The 9950-nt window shown below is 51.2% G+C and overlaps 2 protein-coding genes across 5 annotated transcripts; one reads left to right on the forward strand and one right to left on the reverse strand.

The window, feature by feature from the left end:
• The first annotated feature begins 1588 nt into the window (after nucleotides 1–1588).
• On the forward strand, nucleotides 1589–7103 carry Creb3l4 (cAMP responsive element binding protein 3-like 4). 4 transcript variants are annotated; one of them, XM_005411462.1, is made up of 10 exons: nucleotides 1589–1608; nucleotides 2072–2258; nucleotides 2467–2713; nucleotides 2810–2925; nucleotides 5359–5451; nucleotides 5578–5684; nucleotides 5804–5872; nucleotides 5961–6045; nucleotides 6211–6307; nucleotides 6634–7103. In XM_005411462.1, the coding sequence occupies exons 2-10, from the start codon at nucleotides 2076–2078 to the stop codon at nucleotides 6819–6821; spliced, it is 1185 nt and encodes a 394-aa protein (XP_005411519.1). In that variant the 5' UTR covers nucleotides 1589–1608; nucleotides 2072–2075; the 3' UTR covers nucleotides 6822–7103. The 4 variants fall into 4 exon arrangements, with proteins under 4 accessions (XP_005411519.1, XP_005411516.1, XP_005411517.1 ...); XM_005411459.2 differs by lacking the exon at nucleotides 1589–1608 and adding an exon at nucleotides 1615–1997; XM_005411460.2 differs by lacking the exon at nucleotides 1589–1608 and adding an exon at nucleotides 1615–1997 and having other exon boundaries at nucleotides 2072–2183.
• Nucleotides 7104–7351: 248 nt separating this feature from the next.
• Jtb (jumping translocation breakpoint) lies at nucleotides 7352–9604 on the reverse strand. The gene is made up of 5 exons (XM_005411463.2): nucleotides 9231–9604; nucleotides 9064–9101; nucleotides 8787–8869; nucleotides 8206–8285; nucleotides 7352–7672 (listed from the first exon to the last, which is right to left on the reverse strand). Exons 1-5 carry the CDS (start codon nucleotides 9311–9313, stop codon nucleotides 7516–7518), a joined length of 441 nt encoding a protein of 146 aa, XP_005411520.1. The 5' UTR covers nucleotides 9314–9604; the 3' UTR covers nucleotides 7352–7515.
• Between the last annotated feature and the right edge of the window lie 346 nt (nucleotides 9605–9950).

Here is a 9950-nt window from a genome sequence, read left to right on the forward strand (position 1 = left end):
CCATTTTCACAAGTTCTTTTTTTATTGTTTATTTATTTATTTATTATTATGTACTCCAGGCAGGTCTTGAACATTAATCCTCCTGCCTCAGCCTCATAAGTGCTGGGGCTACAGGTGTGCACTGCAAGATCAGTTGCAGTTTGAATTCTGGTTCCACACCCTAAACTTTCCTACTTTCTTCACCTGAAGTTCTACAGAGGGCAGGCAAATGGAAACCATAGCTATCTATATCAGCGTGCCTCCCTTATCTTACTAGAAGCGAATTCCTGGGCCATCAGACAGGAGACCAAGGGGGAAAAAGTGCTGAACTCTGGAATTCTAGTCACGGATACTATTTTCTGGCCATGAGCTCTTTTCCAGTCCTCTCTCCTCCTCAGTAAAATTGGTAAAATATTACCAGTTCCATGTGCCTCAGTGCAGCTGCAAATTAAATGAAGGACGAGGTTCATGACAACAGTTTTAAAAAGCGGGGAGGGGAGGGGAAGGGCATGAGAAAAGAATGTGTGTTATGTACATGTGCCAACTCTCCATAATAATGTAATCATTAGGCACTGCAAACATATACTAATAAAAACTTAAAAGACAAATTATACAAATGCAAAACTGGGCATGGTGGTGTGTGCTTGAAATCCCAGCACTCAGGAGGCTGAGGCAAGAGTATCACTTGGTTGTTTTTTGTTTTTTTTTTTTTTTTTTTGGTTTTTCTCCGGTACCGGGAACCGAACTCAAGGAGTATCACTTGGAGTTCAAGGCCAGCCTGCACTACACAGTGAGACCATATATCAAAATAAAAATATTTATATATTAAAATATAAATCCCAATATATATAAACATATATAAATATATACAGTAATTGTAATATATATGTATTGTAAATATATTGTAAATGTAAATATATTTATATATGTAAAAAATGTAAATATATTTATATATGTAATTTTATATATATAAATTATATATAAATATATATATAAATTCTGACACCTGAAGAGGGGTTGAAGGGAGGGTAGGGAGATGGGAAAAAGAAAAAAAAAAATTTCCTACACCTAAGGCTAAAGATTTCCTAACTCGCCCCAGTTTTGCAGACCCCGCCCCTCGGGCAGTGACTGTCCCAGCGCGGTCCGCTCGCAGCATAACGCGCTAGTCACGGACTGGAAACCCGCCCTTGCGCAACCTTCCGGCTTCTAAGTCAAAGCCCTGGCGCTTCACTCGATCAACAGGTTGTTTACTCCCCACCTAGACAGCAACCAAGATCTCCGGGGTCGTGCGGCAAGCAGACCCAACCCGCCCTGCCCACATCCCCAAAACTTCCGCCCAACTTCCTTCCAGTCTACTTGCCACTGCGCCCTCCAGTCCCACGGAACGCTATCCCCCGCCTGACAAATACTGCAACCCCATTGGCTAGAAGCTCCTTTTCTGACCAATTACAAAGGAGTTGGCCTCGAGCGGGTGATTCCATTGGTTCCATAGCGTGCCCCTCGGAATCGTTAAATCTATGGCTTCCAATCAGGACTCAAGCGTGGGAAAAGCCCCAAACAGTGGGGGAGGGCAGGCCTAGAAACCCCATCGCCTTTGTTCTTAAGGCTGCTGCGTTCTCCCGTACAAAGGTTGGCTGGAGATCAGGCACTCACACCTCTAGTGCTCCAGTCACGGCCACCTCTGGTCCTCCTTGAGGAGACACCAAACCCTCCGGAAGATCTATTGCTAGGAGAAACTAAGGCAGAAAGGAGAAACTGAGGCAGGAAGGGCGTGGCTGCCTATGTTTCCCCTAGATGCCGTTCCCAGTCTCAGTCCTTTACTCCCACACTCAGCGCCCCTACCGTGGCCCTGGCAAGGTGCAGCCGCGTGGCGGCGCGGGGCGGAGCTTAGCTGGGCAGGACCAGGATGCAGATCCTGGAATAAGGCACAGGTGGTTGGGGCGTCCCGGGCAGGCTGATCCGCGGGCTGGGCCTCTGACCCTCAGCGAGAAGGCCTGGCCGGTGAGGGGCTGTGGCAGGTGTGGAAGCAGGACGCTGTGGGATGGGAAAGCTATCGCCTCCTTTAATGACTGCCCTGCGTGCTTTCCTGCAGAAGCATGGATCTCGGGTCCTCTGACCTGCTGGATGTGTTCCTGGAGCCCCCAGAAGATATCTTCTCCGCAGGGTCCTTCCTGGAGCGGGGCTTCACCTGTTCCCCTCTGGAGGTTCCAGGGACCAGGCTCGGAGAACAGGGGTGGCGAGGCTGGGAGCCCAGTGCGGGCCACGGCTGTTCTGGTGTGGTGGGTGGCTGGAGAATCGGTGATGAAAAGTCCTCTTTAGAGAGAAGTGTCAGAACAGAGCTCCCAAAGTAGACTCCAGGTGTAACTACGTATCTCTATGACCAAGGACAGAAGGGACTGAAATTGAAGCACAAGGAACCTAAATCTGATGTCAGGTAGGACTTGTGAAATTCTTCCTGGCCCATACCTATACTGTCTCCTATTATAGGGCCTTCAGGAAAGTGAGTCTGAGGATTTCCTGAAGCTTTTCATCGACCCCAATGAGGTGTACTGCTCCGAAGCATCTCCTGGCAGTGACAGTGGCATCTCGGAGGACCCTGGCCGCTCAGACAGCCCCCCTGGCCCACTGGCCCCTGGCTCTCCTGCCCTTTACGAGGTCGTCTATGAAGCAGGGGCTCTTCAGCAGGCTCAGGGGGAAGCTGGGCCAACCTTAGGGCTCTTCTCCATCCAGCTAGGTCAGTGTTCTGTGGGAAGAGGGTGAGGGGCTTCCCCAGACGCTGCTGTGTACGGTGTCCTCTCTCCCCGACCTCCAGCCACTGTGTTTCCTCCAGATCAGTGGAGCCCACAGTTGGTGGTACCTGATGCCCGTGGAGTCCACGAGCTGCCCTTTGATGCTCACACTCACATCCTGCCCACTGCCATGGCCTCGGTGCCTCCAGCCACCCTGGTGAGTCTGGGCCTCAGTCAGAACTGGCACCCCAGTATGCAGGTGGATCTGCACAGAGGGGGACCAAGGGGAGGAGGAAGGGAAACTGATCTGAAACTGTGTCTTTGCCCCACTTTTTGTGACCTGGAGGGCAAGGTGATGTGAACAGGTTCAAGAGCGGGGAAAGTCCAAGGCAGACACAAGCCTTGGGGTAGAGCGGCGATGAGTAGCTGAGGGAGTCTGGGGAAAGCCCAGACCTTGTGTTCACGGTGTGCTCAGCCAGAGCCATCATCTCAGCCTTGGTCAGGATGTGGAACTGGGACAGGATGCCTGTGAGTCCAGCTGGTTAGTGGGCACGGGGAGGAGGAGCCCCACCTGTGTCTCCACTGCAGCAACTGCAACGTAGCTGGCAAGGGCTGGGGCAGAGCAGTGTCCACACAGAGGCTTCCCAAGCCTGGCTGCAGTGCTGCGTGGGGATTAGGAGGGGCTTTCCTGTGGTCACTCTTCTTCCTTCACCCCGGGAAGTGTTCTTTGTACCCAAAAGGTAGGGAATGGGGCCTAGCTTCCTTTACATCTGTGGTTGAAGCTGGAACCAGAAGTCAAGCCAAGCATCTTAGAATCTCAGGCTGAAAACTTAAAAAAACTTTCGCTAGGCATGGTGACATATCCCTGTAATCCCAGCACTCAGGAGGCTGAGGCAGGAGGATCAATAAGACTTCGAGGCCAGCCTGTGCCTCACAGTGAGTTTAAGGCCAGCCTGAGTTACAAAGGGAGACCCTGTCTAGAAAAACAAAACAAAAAGAAAATTTAGAAGCCACGCTTGGTGGCACATACCAGTAATACCAGCACTTGAGAGGCTGAGACAGGAGGATCACTGTGAGTTTGAGACCAGCTTAAACTACATAGGGAGTTCAATGCCAGCCTGTAGGACATAGTGAGGCCCTGTCTCAAAAATCAAACCAACCAACCATACACACAAAACAAAAAAATATGTATGTGGGCATTGTTTGTTTGCTTTAGATAAAACGGGGAAGCTGGGCCAACCTTAGAGCTCAGTGTTCTGTGCATGTTTGTTTGTTTTAGATAAAACCCCCTGGGCCCTATTTGCAGACATTTTGATAAGATAGATCGGAAGAAACATCCCCCAGTAGTTCAACCAAGCTGCTGTAGAAGCAGAAGAAAACAACAAAAAATGGGTTAGCCAAAAGCCAAAGGCCATCAGAAGGTCAAAGCAAAAGCCAAAGAAACAAAGCCCCAGGGCCTCACGCTGAGCTGTATCTCCAGTCTTTTCTTCCTCCCCCTTTGTCTTTTGTCAACAGGGTAGGACACTAAGTTGCCCAAGCGGGGCACAAAGCATATGTCTTTCAAGAAGATGGGCAGAGCCCATCTCTAATGGACTCACAGCACAATCCAAGCTACTCTGGAGACTGAGGCAGGAGAATCTCTAGGCGAGCCCAGGCAATTTAGGAGACTCTGTCTCAAAAATAAAAAGGACTTTAAAGTTGGGCATGGAAGGCTGAGACAGGAGGATTGATACAAGTTCGCGGCCAGCCTGGGCTACCTAGTGAGTTCGAGAACAGCCTGAACTGCATAAACAAATTAATTAAATTAAAAGGACCAGGAAAGCTGGGCAAAGTGGCACATTCCTGTAATTCCAGCACTTTGGAAGCTGAGGCAGGAGGATCACTGAATTCGAGGCCAGTCTGGCCTACAAATTCAATTCAAGGCCAATCTGAATTACATAGTGAGACCTGTCTCAAAAAAAAAAAAAAAAAAGGGGGTGGGGTGGGCTGGGACTTAGCTCAGTGGTAGAGCACCTACACAGCATATGTGAAGCTCTGAGTTGCGTCTCCAGTACAGCAAAACAAAAGAACCACCCCACTGCCAAAAAAAAAAAACTTTCAAAAAGGAATACTAGAGGAAAGGCAAGTGACTCCATCAAATTAGAGTTGATGGGCTCAGGTTAGCCGTAGACATTGTCTCCTCTCCCTACCTACTTTGCTGTAAGAAGCCATGAGGTCTGGCTGCCCCTGGAGAGTTCCTTGTCGCAGACAGGACAGCCTGAAAAAAGGGGCAGACTCTGCCACCTTGAAATTTACGGCAAATCGTTTACCCGCTGTAGGGAAATTAAGCAGACTTCACTGCAATGAGTTCATTAGTCTTTTTAAAACGCCTTTAAGGTCCTGGGAGACAGGAACCAAAACAGACCCTCCCCAGCTTGCGCAGAATATGAGGGCCCTAAGGCTGCAGCCAAAAGATGCAACAAAACCACAGCTCTCTCCCTTCTCAGCCTCAGATCCCTCGGCTGTGATGCAGAGACTGTCTCTACCCTGACCTCACCTCTAGCTTGCTGTTACTCCTCGGTGCAGACAGCACCCTAGAGGCCTGGGGAGGGCGGGACTGGGAGGACTCCCTCCCCGCTTGCTTCTCACCTTTTCCTGCCCCACCTCACAGCTGCCCTGCCAAAGCCTGCTCCTGACGGATGAGGAGAAGCGTCTGCTGGGGCAGGAAGGGGTTTCTCTGCCCTCTCATCTGCCCCTGACTAAGGTAACACTCCTCCCCAAGGGCTACCCCAGCCTTGGGGTCCAACTATGGCTTCGAAAGAGCCAGGATCCCAGGGAAGAGGTGGGAAACTGTGGGAGGTTGCAGGCCTGACCCAGCCTGGTCCTCCAGGCAGAGGAGAAGGTCCTCAAAAAGGTCAGGAGGAAAATCCGGAATAAGCAGTCGGCTCAAGACAGTCGGCGGCGAAAGAAAGAATACATCGATGGGCTCGAGACCAGGTACACGTAGCTCCCATTTCTGGCATCCTGTGGGCCATGTCTGAGACCCTTCCTCACCAAGGCAGGGAATGTAAGGGGCTGAGACTGCCGAGCTTGTCCTACCTCTCCATCTTCCCTAGGGTGGCAGCCTGTTCTGTACAGAACCAGGAACTGCAGAAAAAGGTCCAGGAGCTGGAGAGGCACAACATGTGAGTGCAGTCGGGTGCATGTGCGCCAGGGGCAGGGCGAGCGCTGGCTGGGGCTCCCAGAATGTACTAACGCTTCACACCTTTCCAGCTCCCTGGTAGCTCAGCTCCGCCAGCTGCAGATGCTCATTGCTCAGACCTCCAACAAAGCTGCCCAGACCAGCACCTGCGTTCTGGTACCTCCAGTCCACTTCCCACTCCCCACCTCCCCCATCTCCCATCCTGATTCCCCCACTGCCCACTCGTATTTATCTTTCTCCCCTAATAACTCCAACTGTCATCCAGCCCCTCTGATCCCTTCTTTTTTTGTCCCCACGGCACGTCCTTTTGCTTCCTTCCAGATCCTTCTCTTTTCTCTGGCTCTCATCATCCTGCCCAGCTTCAGCCCCTTTCAGGGTCTACCAGAAGCTGGGCCTGAAGAATACCAGCCTCATGGAGGTGAGAGGCGAGGGCAAGGGGGCTCCCCTACGAGGAAGGGAGATTGTTCACAGAGGGCAGGCCGGGAGGCTGGGTGCAGTGCTATGCTTGTGGTCCCACCTGCTTGGAACCTGAGACAGGAGGATGACTTGATCCCTGGAGCCTGACACCAGCATAGGCAGTATAGCAAGACTATCTCAGGACAACAAAGGAAAAAAGAAAAGGCGAGCAGAAAAGAGGGAGAAAAAGCAATAGGAAAGTCCTGTCCCGCGTAGGGTCCCCTGCCCCAGGGAGAGTACCGAGTACTCGATAGGTACTCTACTGTGGTGCTTCTTCTTTCCCCTCAGTGATTTCCAGGAATATCTTGACCCACAAGGACATGGGAGGAAGTCTGGAGACTCCAGTGATAGAGTCCAAAGTGGGGGAGTCACCTGGAGCTCAGAGGGCAAATGGCTCAAGGATCCCACCAGAGAAGATGGGCCTGAAGACCAAATCCAGGGGGCACCTCAGAACTGTACATGCAGATGAGATGTGAGCTGGGGCAGAGACCTTCCTGGCCTCCTTCCCAGTCACAGTAAGGAATCTAGGGCGCCCCTCAGGCTCTGCTTCTGCTGGGAATTCCCACTCAGTGTCTCTTCCTTTCAGGATCTGAATCACTTGAGAATACCCTAGGACAGTGATGGCGAACCTTTTAGAGTTTTCAATGATAGCAAACAGTCCGCTGCCACATGCATGCCATAGCACTTTGTAGCCCAGGCTGGTCTCGAACTTGCAACAATCTGCCTGCCTCAGCCTCCCGAGTGCTGGGATTATAGGCGTGCACCACCACGCCCAGCTTCAAATACTTTATGTATCTGTGATTTTTATTACTTCTTTGGGGATAAAGTTGAGGGAAATACAAATTTTGACTGAAAAATAAACTTTCTAGCTAAAATTGCATCCCAGACATTTTAAGTAAATAGTAAAAGTGGGGGGGAGATACGTACTTGGTAAACTGCCATCCCTATTTCTTCTCTGTTTCCATGACTTCCTGTTCCAAAGCAGACTGCTGTAGGGAAGGAAATTATTTTACTTTTTTTTTTTTTTATTGTGCTCATGAGTGAAGTGAAGAAGAAAATGGGGAAAGGGTGTATCACCACAGACTCCAAAGAAGCAAGGGCACAAACCAGTCCATTCCACTTTTTTTGATAAGATGTGGTCTGTAAGACCCAGGGTAAAGGGTGGTGTAGTTATATGGATTCAATTTGTTTCCGGACCTTTTCCAGAGCCTTTCTGTCCAATTGTCGCTGACGAATGACAACAAGGCAAGCAAAGATCAAGGCCACACCAACTACAGCCCCTTCAAATTTCCAGAATAAGTGCTGTTCCATCAGAGCTGAGCGGCAGCTGTGGGTAGAAAGGAATAGTTATTTTCAGGGAAGATAAGACAGCTTCTCCTTCTAATCTCCCTATCATGTGTTTACAGTCCTTGGTGAGCCAACATTAATCAATTTTATTGATGAAAAACTATGGCCAGCGACTGGGGATTTAGCTCAGCGGCAAAACCGCCTGCCTGGCATGCTCAAGGTCATGAGTTCAGTTCCCGGTACCGGAGAAAAACCAAAAAAAAAACAAAACAAAACAAAAAACGATGGCCAATAACTGTGCTGAGGAGTAGAGCTAGAACTCAAATTTAAGTAATTAGGCTCCAAAAGACCTCCTTGCTGGGTGTAGTGGCGCATGCCTGTAATCTCAGCACTTGGGAAGCAAGAGGACTGCTTTGAGTTTTGAGTCCAGCTTGAACTAAACAGCAACACCCTGTCTCAGAAAAACCTACCTCTTTCCAATACACAGCACACCAGCCCTGACCAGCAGAGGCAGGACTATTTACTGAAGTCACAGGATCAAAGGAAGTTTCAAAGAAGAGAAGCAATCCTTACCTTTTGAACTCATTCCTCTTAGACGTACTGCAGGTGATTTTCTCTATGTATCCTGTAGAACCACATTCAGGGATAGTTTTCTGTCAGCAGAAGAGGACCAAAGCCTGTGTTAGGAAGAGGCAGCAGGAGCAAAGGGGCTGCCTTTCAGAAGCAGGGACCTGGGCTGGGGATTTAGCTCAGTGGCACTGCGCCTGCCTGGCAAGTGCAAGGTCATGAGTTCAATTCCTGGTACCGGAAGAAAAGCAAAACAAACAAACAAACAAAAACAGAAGCAGGGACCTAACTGCGATGGCCCAAGCTAATAAAGAGAGATAATAAAGTTTTGATATGGACAGGGGAGGTGGTAGTTGTGTGATTAGGCATGTGTGTTGGAAAGGGCAGAGATTAGGAGAGATAAATTCCAGAGCCCACTACATTGAAAATAAACAGAACATGGAAGGAATGGGGCATATTTTCAAGAGGAGAAACAAGTTATCTGGACATTCACTTAAAACACGAGGACAAGAAAACACAATGCAGACGCATGCTAAATGACACGTGACTGGCCAGATGTGGGGGAGAGGGAGGAAAGCAGCACTTACAGCCTGGAAAGTAGAACACGGGGCGCACTCTTCTGCCACCACGAACTCTTCCACCAGCCAGCAGGGCGAAGTAGAGGTGCTCACTCAACGAGGAGAAAAAGGCAAGCCCCGCAGACCATTCAGAACACGTTTCTTCCAAAACCACCCACCCCCCTTCCCAACCAGGCGCGCGCCCTCGTCGCAGGTGCCGCCGCCCTCTTTCACCTGTGCTCTTAGAGGACGAGGAAGATTAAAAACAAAAAATCATGGGGGTTCGGGTTCCTAGGAAATCACTCACCGGACAGTTTTTCCTCCCGAACCGGAGCCTCTGCTTGGCTGCAGCGGAGGGGTAGGGAGCAAAAGTCAGAATCCAGAAAACACGGCATCCCCACCTTTGCGGTCCGAGGACGAGGTGTCCCCCACCCCCGGGGGCGGGCCCTCGCTCCCCCGCTTTTCCTTCCTTACCAGAGATTTAAGGTGACAGCGCACAGCAACCAGCACAGGTGACGGCCCTGGGCGAGGCCCCGCCGCCCCGTGCTCGCAGGCATGGAGCAGTCAGGGTCGCACCTGTCAGAACAGGAGCTGCTCTACCAGCGCTTACTCTGCAGCCCTGCCGGAAGTTCCAGCCCAGGGCGGTAAAATTCCGGGGTTGTCTATCAGGGCACAGATTTTATCAGGACGACCCCATAGCTACCGCGAGCAAAGCTCTGCATTCGTTGGCGAGGGTCTCGAGGCCCTCCGGCCGAGAGCTCAGGCCTATCTCCAGCTCATCCCAACGGCCGCTCTCTGTGCGGCCATCTTGCCCGCGGAGGATGCTGGGACGCGGCCCGCGGAGAATGCTGGGACACGCGCGCCGCTGGGCCTTGTAGTCTTCCGCGGCGGACGCCCGCCCTTGGCGTCGTGGGAACTGGAGGCCAGTGCATTTGCGCAGCAAGATGAAGCCCATTGGCTGGGAGCCCTGCGGCATTGTGGGTCGGGTAGTGCTTGCTGGAACTTGCGTGGCGTGTCCTTTCGCTGTTGCCTGGCCTGTCGCCTGTTTGCAGATTCTGGGCTGGGTGAGCGGGAAAACGGGAAAGAAAGGAACACTAGGTTGCCCTGCCAAGACTTTGGGTCTTTCTTAGAGATTCAAGATTCACCGTTGAGGGGCTGGGGATTTAGCTCAGCGGCAAAGCGCCTGCCTGGCAA

Source organism: Chinchilla lanigera, unplaced genomic scaffold (assembly GCF_000276665.1).
Source record: "Chinchilla lanigera isolate Chin_1 unplaced genomic scaffold, ChiLan1.0 scaffold00144, whole genome shotgun sequence".
Taxonomy (NCBI): domain Eukaryota; kingdom Metazoa; phylum Chordata; class Mammalia; order Rodentia; family Chinchillidae; genus Chinchilla; species Chinchilla lanigera.